The sequence below is a fragment of the Melopsittacus undulatus genome, chromosome 1, assembly GCF_012275295.1.
Source record: "Melopsittacus undulatus isolate bMelUnd1 chromosome 1, bMelUnd1.mat.Z, whole genome shotgun sequence".
NCBI classification, from domain to species: Eukaryota; Metazoa; Chordata; class Aves; order Psittaciformes; family Psittaculidae; genus Melopsittacus; species Melopsittacus undulatus.
In genome coordinates this window covers 115,964,321-115,979,201 of record NC_047527.1, presented here as the reverse complement: position 1 = coordinate 115,979,201, position 14,881 = coordinate 115,964,321, and the positions used below count along the sequence as shown (strand labels likewise).

Genomic DNA, 14,881 nt, shown 5'->3' with positions numbered 1-14,881 from the left:
TAGGAGGTAAATATAATCGAAGCCTTGGGTGATATGGTTTAGTGTGAGGTGTCCCTGCCCATGGCAGGGGCGGTGGAACTAAATGATCTTGAGGTCCTTTCCAATCCTAACTATTCTATGATTCTATGATTCTATGAAATATTAGACATGATGAACTGAAGAGATGAGGAGTAAGGTAGAGACAGGTGTGGAAGACAACCTTAAAGCAGCCATTCCACCAAGGAACCATAGTCATACCTGAGAGAAATAGGCAGCAGCAAAAAAACTAAACAAATCACTGTTCAAACCCATCCCTCTCAGGTGTTTTCTTCCTGAAAACTGGAAAGAAGGAGAGTAAGCTTGATTCAAGAGTCATCCTAGCAGACAGGAATAGGAAACAGTTTTCTTTAAATAAATTATTCTTAAACATTATGTCTAAGTGCATAAATGGAGAAGTAGGTAGCTGTTTAATCTACCATTATAAGGTTCTCTGGCTACGTCTAGATAGAGTCAAATTAGACAAAGAAAACTGTTTGTCTGCTTTTTTCAAGTATAAGTGCAATTAATAACCAGGAGGTTATGTTAACCCTAATGTTAATAACTTAACAGGGTGGTGAATTTTCTATAATTTCAAGATTAAATCTTAATTGGTTATCCTGCTAAAATAATGTGCTTTAGGAAACCTATGAAAAGGCCTTTTTGTGAATATGGTAAATCTCAGTAGGTAAAAGAAAAGTTTGCAAAGTATTCTGAAGACAAATGGCTTGAATTAGACACCTGATAATGGTGTATGCCCTTCTGCTTTGTCCGTTGCCTTCCTTCGTAAGAGAGCTGTTTCAAGAATAATTTGAAGAGCATAAGATAATGATACTGTGCCCTGGAGCCATGTACTTCAGTGATCCATCCTTTCTTTCCCCCCCCCCCTTTTCCTTCCAAGAATGCCAGCAGTATTATGGATTTCAACAAATAAGCCAGAATTTTTAAATAAAGAAATTCTGTCATATTTCACAGTAGAATTATTCAACACCTGGGCTGAAAAAAGATACAATGCTTATGAAACACAAGTTCCACATGTTCCCACAAATTAAAATTCCTAAACTGATTGTATCGATCTTAATGATACCTCTGTAAAATCCTGGTTTTGTAGTTGCTACATAACTTGTGAAATGCACAGTATTCAATCTAAGCAGAACAAGCATTTCATTTATACTTCTGGTAAGTGCTTCTGATGCCTGTTCAGGATCACAGTCATTTTTGCAGTCCTGAGCATTAGTGATATATGTAGCATGTACAGTGAAAAAAAGAGAGAGCAAAACAATGGACTTCTTATAAAATCTTCATCTGACCAGCAGTGTTGTAGTTTGTATAATGCTTGAAGTACATGGACTTACAACTACAGACACTGCTGCCTGGTATGTCCTGTCAAAAATTTTGGCCATGCTTTTGATACCACTTGTTCCTTTATTTGAAATCCAATTTCTATCAAGTAAAACCTCACTCGAGTCCATGATTTTTAGTTCGTGTCCATATGGAACCAAACTGTAACTGTCTAAAAGTGTTTCTTATATGGATGTATGTCTCTTCTCCTCTAGATATATGTGAAAGGCATATCAGAGCTATAGACAAAAATAAAATGAGAATTTACAGCAATATTAGTATGATGCTAGTGACACTTGGTTCATAAATATCTCCTGAGGGCATGTTCCACAAGTGTTCTCTACAACTTTGCAGATTTTAGAGTATTCATTATCAAGAGAAAAGATTTTTTCCTAACACCCCCTGCAATCTACTTGTCTAAAATGTTCTGTTGGAGAACTGCTGTATTTGAATTTGGACTTTAGAGATTACAGCATTCTAAATAACTGTACATTGTTTTCTATGTAAGAAAAGGAAAGGGGAAAAAAGAAGAGGAAAAATCAAAAGAAGATATTCAGATTCTATCTGCAGTCCAGGATGAAATAAATCTACAAAATACACAGTGGCTACCACCGCCTGACCTCATTTTACTGGATTACATTAATGATGCTTTCAAAACAATTTTACCACTAACTACTACAAGGGAACAGGTTGTGGCTCTTGCACAGTGAGTATCAAATCACATTTCCATAAATAATACAAATAAGTTCAATTGGTAAAATAACCGTTCTCTCATCTGAGGACAACTTTTCCAACTTTGTTATTTTTCTCATTCTAACTGGAATCCAAATCAGGTCTGGTCTAGAATTCTAACATAATTTTAGATTTGAAGCTTCTTGTTCCTAATTTTGTTGTAATCAGTTGGATTGGGCTTGTTTTGAAGAAAAAATCACTTGCCCCAAAAGGGTATAAATTTCACATTTTGAAAATATTCATATGGAAAATTTCCCTTCCCCCCCCATTTATGTGTCCGTATTGATCCTTTCCAATTAACACCTCAGCTGCATATGGTATCATTAAGGAGCTAGAGAGACCTAGGAGCTGCAGTGACTAAATCCACAACCTAAACTCCTAACTTAATAGTTGAGACTGTTGTAACTTGCATGTATCATGTTTGTTCCTCCTTTTATGATCTTTCTTGCCTACTTGGTTTGGAACCCCCTTGGGACAGGATCTGTCTCATATTTTGTTTTCCTATAGAGCCAAAATCATGAGACATTTTTCTAATGTAGTTTTTAGGTACTACTGTAATTAATATCCTGATGATTTAATAGTGCCAGAATATTGCAATGGTGCATGCACAGACTGTTGTTATCAACGTGTGATTCATTAGTTACACTGACTACTTGGCCTTGGCACCAATCACTGTCATCTCCAGGCAGTGTCTCTGCTTTCATTTTCTCCTTAGTTTAACCTTTACTATCTTAGCAGTTTCCTGGCTACCTCCTGAATCCGGAGAGTTTGGCGTCAGATCCCATTGAGTCTCACAAAATCTGTTGCTTCTACTAACTCTCATTTTTAATGAAGTGGTCTAATGTGATAGGAGGAATGACTTTTCTGCTGGTTGCAAAATGTGACAGGACAGATATTCATCCTTTACTATCCAGCTGTGTATAAATCATGCTGCCATCCTCAAGGTGGAATCCATAAAATGCTCTTTCAAATCTGCTCTTCAAACACACCAATGAAATTCTTGCAGGCACACAACCCAGCAAAACAATCATGGGAAATTTAAGTAGAATGTTTTCTGTGGGGATTTTTATGTGCATGTTCCATTTTAAGTGGCTGCCTGAACAGTGTGTGTTGAATAGGAAGGGGAGGAGGAGGCAGCTGCAGCAGCCCTTGGCAGCCTGGCAGCTTGAGCAGGGTTCCTGCTGTGCTCACCAGGGAGGGAGCCGGGGTAGATGAAGGAACATGCAGCAGTGCTGGCTGTCTCCTTTTAAACAGACAGAGCACATCTTTGTGCACACGTGGGAGCAGTGTGCCTGTAGGATCAAGAAGCTTTGCCCTCTTTACTGAGGGCTGGCTTTGGCACAAGCAGCACAAGTGACTGCCTGGAGCCCCCACTTCTCCACGTTCACCAAGTAATTCCCAACTTCATGATACCATGTCTATCCAGCTTGGTGATAACTCCCTGTGCCCATGCTGTTGCAACCAGTACCACCTCAGGCCCTAGGGTTTGAGAAATAAGCCCTCCAGTGTTGCCTTGCACATACTATGGGGACAGAACCTACACAGTTACTGCACAGGAGGGTAATGCAGATCTTAGTTCATGTCTGAAGTAGTGGCTTGTGATTTAAACTCACAACAGCTCTGCAGCACCTTGTCCAGAGTGAGGGCCCTCAATAACACTTGTAGCTCTGGCTGAGGACTCTGAGAGGAACAAAGGTCTTTACATACAGGGACCATGCATAGAAAAGGTGAAAGTGTCTTACAGACTTATAGATGGGGCCTGGTCCTGTGTGTACACAGCAGTCCAACAGACATGCTTTCGGCAGTGTCTGCACAGATTGTGAGTTTTGATGTGATGTACTCTAGGTTTCCCTGCTCTTGCAGGAGGGTTGGACTAGATGATCTTTCGAGGTCCCTTCCAACCCTTGGGATTCTGTGATTCTGTTTCTGTGACTAAACCAATTCTTTTTCATGGATAAATATACACCTCTCACCACCCAAATACTGGCTTCAATATAAGACAGCACATGTAGAAGTTGAACTATCCTTTATGGATATAGTTGCTTTCCTATGTTGGGATCATTACCTGTGGCTTAAATTTTACCCTGTACATTCGCATGCCTTAATGACTATTTCAAACAGACGGTAGGGCTGCGGATTGTATTATGTAGCTCACATAATCTGTTAGCTGTAAAGGTGAACACTAGCTTCTGAGCTACGTCCTCGGTAAAGACACGGTTACTGGTGCTTTCCTCTGAGGACTTTGTGCCTATACCAGAGCTCCCCAGCATCTTTGCTGACAGCAGCTGCACCTTGGTTTATGTCTGTGACAAATGAGAATGACCTGAGTTATGGTTATTTGTATTTAACAGTTAGCATATATAAAATACAAGTTACTGAATTAATACAGCCAGCATAGCAAAAGTATCAAAGTCTTATATTGCTTGTATACATTTCATTTTGCTACATTTTTGTGGTAAATACAAGAGGAATTACAGATGCAGCTGATGCTGGTATACACTGGAACAGGTTTGTTGCAGACAAGATGGGTGGCCCGATTGAAAGAGACAAACTATATGACTTCAGCTGGGAACTTCACATAAGCGAAATACAATTTGAACTGAAATGCAACGTTGTGCCTATCGGGAAAGTCAAAAAAGGGACATTCTACCACAGGGCTTTACTTTTCAAGGTACTTTAACGTTTATTTTACAACATAACATATTGATGTTAAATGGATATTATAAACTAAAGCATACTTGCATCAGTACAATATAATATTTATATTTATGTAAAATCTTTTGTATACACTTAAGTCATTTTTCACTGGCAAAGTTGATTTCCCAGTGAATGAAAGCCAGCATCGCTTCTTTCTGTAAACATTCTAGTTGTCATTAAATTGTCTTAAGTGATATCTGCAGAATACTTGATAAATGGCAAAAAGCCAAAATATCTGATTGGGAGTCAAAACATTTTACATTTTCTGTAAACTGTAAAATACTGAATTATGCAGCTTCCTTTTTTTTCCATGCTGCAAATATAAACTTGTTGGGACCATTTTTATTTGCTATCTAGCCAGTATTCTATAATAGTATATAACAGCTTTTATGTTCTAATTTCTGAAATTGGAAAGATTAATTTATTCTGTCTTCATGTGAAGATGCACTGGTGCAGCCTGCAGATCTGTTCTATCCTTTTTCCTTGGCTGTTGGGTAGCTGATCTTTTCTTCTTGGATTGAAAAGAAAAGAGAAGCAAGAGCCTAGCACATTAAGTGTGAAGGACCCAGGAAACAGTACACTGGAGAAAAAGCACAATCCTAAATTTATGGTATCCGTGGGGAGAGAAAGTTCCTGACATATTTTATGGAGGTCTGAGGACATGAATTAATTGTGCTGAAGCAGCACTGATGTACGCTTATCCTGCACTGTCCTAAGAAACCTTTGCAGGGACAGATCATCTCTCTTAAAGCCACAGCAGTCTAAGCATTGGTTAGCCTTGCCCATTCATAACAAGTTAAAAATCTTCCAGGATCTCATTCCCTCACAGCAGATGCATTCTGAGAAAGCAGTTTTTCAGCTGGAAACCATTATAGGTCTGTCAGTGATAGCACAGCACAGAGGAAAGGCAGGTGTTTCATCTAGCAGATGCTTGCCTCACATTTCATTGCTTCCCATACTTGCGGGGCTGAAAAGCAAGGAGTGTGCTCTGGAGTGAAGCAGCAGTCCTAAACTTACACGGATAGAAATGTTGCATTTTTACACCTAATATTTCATAGTAGCTGTATGTGTGCAATACCTACACCTCATCGCCTGAATAGACAGTTGTTCAAAATGTTATTCAGAAGCAAGTCTTGCAACTAAAAAAAGAACATTCCTGGGCACTGCAGCTATTGCACTTGTTTATCACCCAGTCCTTCAGATCTCAAATCAAGAGTTAAAGTTAGTAATTTTCATGTTGTGCATAGAATATGGTACAAACAACATTTTCAAAGGCCACACTTTCTAAGCAGAACTAACAATAAGGATTCACAGTTTGGAACACTTTAGAGATTTACAAAATGTGTTTCAAGAAAGCGCTTGGCCTTCCCGGTGTTTGTTTTCTTTTTAAGCATCTCTTGGCCTTGCTTTGTATCACAGAAGCTACATGTATTAACTGTGATTAACTCCTTTTTATTTCCTTTTCAGGCGATAGCAGACAGAATTGGCATTGGCTGTAGTTTAGTTCGTGGCAAGTACAACAGAGCTTGGAATGAAGTTAAATTGGTTGATGACTCTCCTCAAGGAATAACTGGGCTTCTGCTTCCTCCTCGCGAGTATATTGTAGATCTAATGTTTGAGCCAGGCCATTTGATAAAAGAGGGCAGTGTGGAGGCAGATCAGTACAAACATATTTAATCATTTTGACAAATTTCACCAAAGTAGCTATTTTAAAGATGTTTGCAGTGCTAATATTTATGAAACATGAGGGGTTTCAGGTCCAGCTATCAAAAAGAAACATAACTGGTATGTAGTCCTAAATGTTTAATTAAACACATTTTAGGTATCCAACTTCAATGCTTAGAAATGTTATTAATTTTTTTGGTACTATTTTAAGACTAAACTAAAACTACAGATTAAAATTTGGTAGCTCAAGAATATTTGGTACATGCTAACATTATAATGCTTATTCAATAGGTTTAAATTATTTCCAAAATACAGTATATTATTTTTTCTTATGTTCCTTCAAAGCCCATGCACATTTATAGGAGTTGTGTGTCCATGAAGCAAGAAAATGTGAGGGCTTGGTGAAGTAACAAGTCACCTATAAACAACTGGACAATTATTTGTGTGAAATAACCCAAGAACTGAGAATTAGAAGAACTAAGATAACAGCGTACTTTCAGCCTTGTAGAAGACATCCCATTCGTATTGCTTGGAACTTGGCAGAGTTAATAATTACAGATAATAGCATACTGTGGATAAATACTGTTTGTCCTGACACAGAGAAGACAGATGATTGATAAGTTACTGCTTACAATCTCCATTTGAATTTTTTATCTTTCACTTGAAGATAAAATGGACTCTGAGAAGGCAGCCGTTTTAGACAGGGAGTTTGTAGTTCTTGCAGCTGTGGCTGCAGTGTGGTGGTGCATCTAAGAGGTGAAACACTGGCTAGAACACTCTGGAAACACTTTCTGGTGAAACTGGGAGGAAGGTACTGGAGTATTTCAGGGAGCACCACTACCAAGTGAGTTTACTGTGGGACAGAAAAAGACCTGTACATAAGTTGAGCCAAATCACATTGTCACATTGCAAATCTGTATTTCAGAAGACCAGAACACCGCCAATAAAGCATTTACTTCCTGCTCACCAAAAATGTGATAAAAATGTCTGGGGTCTGTGTTCTTTTAGTTTTTAATGTTTGTGTAAGCACAGTCACTTGTACAGTCTGCTCTGGTTTGAAGAGGTTATATCTGTTGTATTCATTACTGCTTATGAGCATGATCCCACCACTCCCCCTCCTTCCTCCTCTGACATGCAGCATGATTTTCTGGTAGCCCTTTGGGACACAGTCTATCTTTCTGTTGTAAATTCACTTATATGGCCTCATGTTCATTTTTTACCTTATGTTCAGCAGTGCTGCAGCCATAAGAATGAAAAAAGAACTCTGGAAACAAAATACATGATATGCTAGTAGGGGCCTGATGAAAAGTCATCTGCTCTCACTGACAGGCATGATTTGGTATAGAAACCTACAACTTTGAAAGTGCAGTAAGTGCAAGTAAAATAATAATTCATTTCCTACTAGCTATCATTTTGTATGGTTTTCCTACACTGGAATTTCATTTTCTATTGGAACTGTAATGTTAATGAGTGACTTACTCATTTGAGGTGGTCTTCAAAAACAAAGCAATTTCTGTTGTTTCTAATAAAAACTTCTGTTCTAGACATATAAAATGGCTTTACATAAAATGATAACCTAAGCAAATAAAAAATACTACACAACCTTGTATAATGCAGAATTTGATGATCCAAAAATGTTGGATGATAGTTGGTTTATGTCTGTCATGGGTTCAGCTGTGGCAGTCATTTTTATCCTTCTTGTAGCTGGTGCAGTGCTGTGTTTTGACTTCTGGGCTGGGAATAGTTGCTTGGTGGTGAGCATGTTTTGAGGGTGTTTTTGTTCAAAGCCTTTGTTTTTGTTCAAGTGCCTTTTGTTCAAGGCACATGTTCTGCCAGGGAGGAGGGGAGTCCGGGAGGAAGGAGAAACAGGACACCTGACCCAGGCTAGGCAATGAGGTATTCCATACCATAGCACGTGATGCCCAGGATGCATACTGGGAGAGAGAGAGCTGGAGGGGTAGAGCTCTAGAGGAAAATGGAGGAGGCAGCACACGGTGCTCAGCTGGGCAGGGTGGAGTGAGTTATGGGTCGGTGGCTGGTGGGGTGTTGTATTCTTTTAGCTTGTTATTGGCTGTATCATTATTATTGTGTTATGCCTTAGCAATTAAACCGTTCTTATCTCAATCTGTGGGGGCTACATTCCTTGGATTCTCCTTCCTAACTCTCCAGGAGTTGGGGGACTTGGTTTAAACCACGACAATGTCTTTCACAATTTTTAGCTTTATATTACCTGAATTCCATCACTTCAAAATTGTAATGCACTTGGGTGTCAAATATAAGATCTAGGTAGAACAGGAACACTTATATCCCGAATTGTTACTTTGAAAACTGTAGTTTAGTTGTCAAGTGAGTCAAGAGATGCCACACATTTTTATTTGATGCTTCCCATGGACCTGTAACTGTGCCCATGCCCTGATGAACACCCCCAGCCTTCAGAAGAGCTGCCCAGCTCACACTCATTCCACACCTGAACCAGAAAACAAAATGCTTCTGCAGGGTTCAGCTGCGTGAATATTCCTGGGACATGCTGAACATACACTGTTTGTTTGGCTTGGGCCATCCCTGAGTGATCACCTACCATCTTCTAAGGAGCAGATGGGGAAGGGTCTCATATTTCCTTTTACATAATAGTTCAGTGGGCAGATTAGTCACTTAGCATAGAAGGAGTCAGGCCTTGATGCCTTCCTAAGCATGAACAGTCTGCACCTACCCAATTGCCATGATATATTCTAGCCTCTGAGCACTACACCCCTCTGTCTGAAGCTCTGCTGTCGTGTAGAAAAGAGAGTCTGGGTCTCCAGTGCCCAAGAATATAAAAAGTATTCTTCTAGTTTCCTGTGTCTACTGTAAGATGTAGAAACTGTACCCTGCCTAAAATAATACCCTCCTAGTCAGGTGCTCTCCTTCCAGATGAAAAGCTGTCTTAAGCCAAGATAGGAATTGAAAAACAGGTTCATTCCTCCATAGCTGTAACCACTGGGCAGCTACACAAAAGCAGGCATTATAGCCAGCAGCTGTGCAGGATGAAAACCTAATGAGACATGATCAGCTTCTTGAAAGAGAGGGTATGCAGGTGATTATCCCAGGACAGTGATGTGGACTGTAGCTCCTCATTTGGAAGGGGCACCTCTAAATCATCCTTACTGTGATATCTGTGCTTCTGAGAGAAGATAACATGAAAACATTGCTCCTCCTGTTCAGTGGAACTACCCAACTTCATACTGACTGTGCTGAACCTACTCTGCTGTTTACTGCAGGGTTTGTTCCAAGGCACCTGGAACTGACACACCACACCTGCACACACCCTGACATTCATTTTCATAAAAAAGAATCTTAGTTTTGATTTGGCACTGAGCACAATGCTCAATATACAGCAATCTGCATATCAACATATACAGAACTGGCTGTGTTGCCAAAAGGTCCAGCACAATTTCTAGCTTTCTAATGAAAGTGGACCAGCAAAGCAGCAGACCAAAACTGCTGGTGGTGTCAATGAGATCTCAAGTTGCAGCAGAAGTTTTGGTATGAGAAAGTCTAATGTTTTGATCCTGCACATTTCTCTGCCTTTTTCTGTGTGTGCCAGGACCATTGTGGCTAAGGGGATTCTAGGTGGATAATTCCAGTCTCTCCAGACCAGTTTTTGGCTAAGACCTGTTTCGGAGGGGTGCTTCTCACAAACACCTCACTGCCAAAGTGTCTGCTCCTGTTTTTCCCCAAGCAGATGCAGAGGCAGTAACAGATTGCTGGCAGCAGCAATACCAGCGCTTCCATGCTTGCTTTCTCTTGCTCTTGATCCCTGAGCAGTAGGAGCACTGAGGTTAACTTGCACTTGTTTTATCTTTATTCTAGCTGGGAACAACTGCTGTGTAATTTATAGAATTAGCATATTTCAAACAGTTTCTGATTACCCACCGCTAAACTACAGCAATGGTAGAATGTCACTGCCTCAAACTATGCATGGTAGAAATTGAAATGAACTCTTCCTCCAGTAAATATCCATTGTTGATTAGCTCTGCATCCTGAGAAGAATCCAAGACTCTTAGAGCAAAACAGGTGTTTCTTTTCAGATCCAAGAAGAACTTTTGTTGTTATTTTTGCCATCAAACTTGGCTTTGGAGAAAAACAAAAAAGTCTTTTATTACTAAATATGGGTTTCGAATGGTGACATATTATTTCATTCATGGATAAACCTGCACCTCTTCTACTACATGATTAATTTCTCCATAAATCCAGAATCCAGCTCAATGCAAAGCATCAAAATGGAGACTGTGCAGAGGCAATAAACATTTACTGACTAGCACATCAAGTTAGTTTAGATAGAAAAGTGCATTAATACACTGTTACAGTTCTCTTGCTGGTTCATAAAAGAGTCTTCTCCTCAACAACTTATTTGCAGTACCTCTTTCCTTCAGAACACTGAAAATAAGCAAAAAAAATTAATTCAAAGCCTGAAGACAGCATATGCCATTGCAGCAAAGTAGAGGACAGCACAGGAATGGACATAGAGGCTCAAGCCAAGAGTCTGTCCAACTCCAGCCGTAGTCAGTACAGAAAAGGTTAAGAACACAGCACAAACCCATTTATACATTTCAAGAGTACTGTGATCAGTGACCCACCACCAGCACTGGGATAGTGTGAGGGGCACTCTGGCATCCCTCAAGGCAGCAAGGCTGAGTTCAGACCTACCTCCTGCTGCCCAGGCCCACTGCTGTGGGGGCAGGGGAGGTCTCGGGGCTGCTGCACAGGGAAAGCATCGGCACTGCCACTGCTGGTATTCAGCTGCACTGGAGCAGAACAAAGTCAGTTACAAGGTGGTTTCATCTTTCCACCACAGGGAGGAAAGCGCACTAATAAACGTGTTTGTCTGTGGGCTGGGGTGGTTATGGACCACAGGCATTGCTTTGCATAGAAACATCCCAAACCAGTCTCTTCTCAGCATCTTTGCTGATAGTGTAACAATGGCAAAACCCTCACCTTGACAAAAAGCGAAAAACCCTCACCTTGGCAAAACCTTGACAAAAGAACTGTTTTTCACTAGTACAATCTATTTCCCTCAACTGCAGAAGCTAAAAAAGAGCTCTTTGAATGCCATACATTGGATCTATGTGAGGCACTGGATATCTGCAGCCCTAAAAGCCAGAGGGATGCCACGCAAACACTGAGAAGTAGGGCTGGCCACACAATGAGCTCTGGGAGGCAGGACTGAGCAGGGGTGGGAATCAGAAGTCAGCTAAAGCATGTAAACTGCTGAGTGCTGATCAACACATCCAAACCACAGTGAAGCAAAGCAGCAATGAAAACACATAGCACAGACAGACATGTACAGCCACCTCCTGGCACATCCAGAAAGCCAACCTTCTCCCACTGCAGCTCTGCCAAGGTGTCTCCTCCCAGGTAGCTGAACATCTCCCAGAAGGTGAGGGGAGTAACCAAAGGCTGCTGCAGTTTTTTGTCTCATGTTTGCTTTGCAATACAGCTGTGTGGATGGGGGGCATGATTTTTTTCACACTCTTTACCAACAAAGCTATTACAGCAGATAAATTAACAGCTCTTTAGCCCTCTTAATGAGCTATTTCTTTTTCTATTATAAAAACACTTACTCTGACATGGAAAGATATTAGAGATATTGGGATAACCTGATCTGGCCTTCCTTGCCCACTATCAGAATTCACAGTTCAGGTACAGGTAGAGTATGTGCAGAAATGACAGAAAGAGAGAGGGAGACACACACACATACATGTCTTTGACCTATAAAAATGTTATCTGTAGGACATAGAAGGTATTAGTGTACTGGAGACACAATGAGGTAGTAAAAGCTTTTCTCTCATTAAAGAGTGAGCTTATTTGCATGCTAATGAACCAGCTAGTTCTTCCAGCTCATTGATGTTTCACTGACACGCTGAGATGCCATCTACAGAAATCATGTGCAAAGTATAATTGAAGCCAGTTCTTGCTTGGGGTTGATAAATGTTGGGGAAAATACAGCAAGATTAGAAAAGCATTCATACCAAAGTAGGCAGCAGATTCTGCTGTTCATGCAGCCCTTTGCTCAGGCTATACCCACTTTCTCAAACACTGCTTACGACCAGCTCTCCTTGTTCTATCCTGACCTTGCAGACACAGCAGAGGGTTTCTTTGACCCTGTCTTCCAGCAGTCCTAACACTTAGTGTATGCAAAATCACCTTGCTTATTTTAGAATAGAGACAAAAAAGGCCCTTCAACAAAAGGCTCTTCTAGTAAGCGCAGTGACATTAGGTCATTAGGTCATTAGGATATTGGGTTTTGCATGCTACCTACCTTTGAACAAACCTTTTCCTGTCCACCTAAAGCTTTTGAGCTGTCCACTGCTGTTTCTCATTCCCTCACCCATGCTGCACAAAACTGCCAAAAGTAACAGACTCCTCTGTGGACTCCATGGTGTGTAATACCCTTCCCTTTTGTGGTACCAGTGTTGTGCAAGTTTGCTTTAAAACATGGTGCTAAGTTCTTGTGGAACAGAAACTGCTCCAAAGCCAGTTCACCCTTTTGTTGCACTACAGGTTGACTACCCCACCAGACATCTCAGTGCATGCTGATCCCACATGTAAATAACAGCTCATAGCTGCAGTGTTCCTTGTTTAGTCATTATTGCGCTCTCTTGCCATTTCCAGGAGATGTCCCTACATTGTCTTACTGTTGCTGATACTAATCTCTCGTGTTTTCTAACCTACATCCTGCAGTGGTTTAACCCCAGTCAGCAGATAAGCACCATGCAGCCACTCGCTCCCTCCCTCCCTGTGGGATGGGTGAAGAGAATCAGAAGAGTAAAAGTGAGCAAACTCATGGGCAGAGATAAAGACAGTTTAACAGGCAAAGCAAAAACCACATGCACAAGCAAAGCAAAACAAGGAATCCATTCACCACTTCCCATGGGCAGGCAGGTGTTCAGCCATCTCCAGGAAAGCACATAGCCGTTATTTGGGAAGACAAACACCATCACTCCAAACAGCCCCCACTTCCTCCTCCTTCTTCCCCCAGCTTCATATAGTAAGTCTGATGCCATATAGTATGGAATATTCCTGTGGTCAGCTGGGGTCAGCCATCCTGACTGTGTCCCCTCCCAGCTTCCTGTGAACCCCCAACCTCCTCGCCAGTAGGGTGCTGTGAGAAGCAGAAAAGGCCTACTGTGAGTTTAACCCTAGCTCCGCGTGGTATTAACAGGAGCTGCACTACCAAAAAGAGAGCTAAATGATCAAGGGCTGGTCCTTAGGTATGTATAAATATATAAAAACACAAAAAAGGCTGGGGGCCTTAAGACCAAACACTGGATGAGCTTAGAGCTGTTCAGGTACTAAATTCCTTCAGAAATTCGCAATGACCAGACAACCTAGTGTCAGGAATTAACAGGGACAAGGGCTTTGCAGCACTGGGCCACATGTCACATTGGAAATGGCAGTTTCCACAAGTCAAGAGCTGTGTAGCAAGTGGTATGCTTCTAAAATACAAACACCACGAAATGCAGGGGGAGTTCACCATGTGGTGTTACATGTGCCAAGGAGGATGCTGTTCTGATGGTCAGGGAGCCTTCTCCAGGGCAAAATCTCTGGCCAGAAATCTGCAGTGATTTCCACAGGGATTAGTCTGTCACTTTTGCTAGCATGAAGTAGGGGAAGGATAAGAAAGGGACCATCACCAGTTCAGTGTGTTATTGCTGCTTGCAGTGTATTTACTGACCACAGAAATCCAGGAGCAACCAGGAGCGCAGACTTCAGTCAGGTCTGCACTCAGTTTTCGTACTGAAATGCCACTGAACATTAGGGATTGGGAAGGTGTATTTGCTTGCCACTACAGAATTAAAGCAGTGCATGCTAACAAACAAGCTAGCAATACCTGATCTACTGTTGTTTCTCCCTGCTAGATGAATGTCAGTATGGTTTGGAAACAAGAGGTCTGTGCAAAACACAGAGCTTGCTCTGATCCTTTCTATGCTCTTCCTACATAGTAAATAGGGACCAGAACACTTAACAGCAGCAGCTTCAACTTGGTACACCTGTCTTTCAAAAGACTTCTAAACCTAGAGCTGCCACAGAGGTAGCTGTCCCTGCAGATCTGGCCAGGCCTTACATGACATGAAGCTGGAGTAGGAGTTTTTACTCACCCAGAGTTTCTCAGATGGCCCCTGAAAAGAAAACCCCATCTCCCATTGCTGCAGGAGTGGGGATTGCTGGGCCAGGGTACCTCCATCATCATGAAATGGAAAACCAGCTCATGCCCTGAGAGCAGCATGCCAGTTTCTCCCACAGACACCTGGTGAGCATGCTGGAGACCAAGGATTATAACCAAATCCTGAAGTGCTGCTAAAATAATGAGTCAGAGGCAGGCAAATCACACTAGGCAAAGCAGAACTGCACACTGTTCACATGCAAATCCCTTGGGCAGCTTTTTGAGTGG

At 41.4% G+C, this 14,881-nt stretch overlaps 1 protein-coding gene across 2 annotated transcripts in view; it reads left to right on the top strand.

The window, feature by feature from the left end:
* ARMC3 (armadillo repeat containing 3) overlaps window positions 1-6,462 on the top strand; it is a 47,503-nt gene extending 41,041 nt beyond the window's left edge. For both annotated transcript variants that reach the window (XM_005152971.2, XM_031052519.2), the window contains exons 15-17: window positions 1,865-2,062; window positions 4,597-4,759; window positions 6,253-6,462. In XM_005152971.2, coding sequence (XP_005153028.2) covers window positions 1,865-2,062; window positions 4,597-4,759; window positions 6,253-6,462 — 571 coding nt within the window. The remainder of the gene's footprint in view (window positions 1-1,864; window positions 2,063-4,596; window positions 4,760-6,252) is intronic.
* Window positions 6,463-14,881: the final 8,419 nt, after the last annotated feature.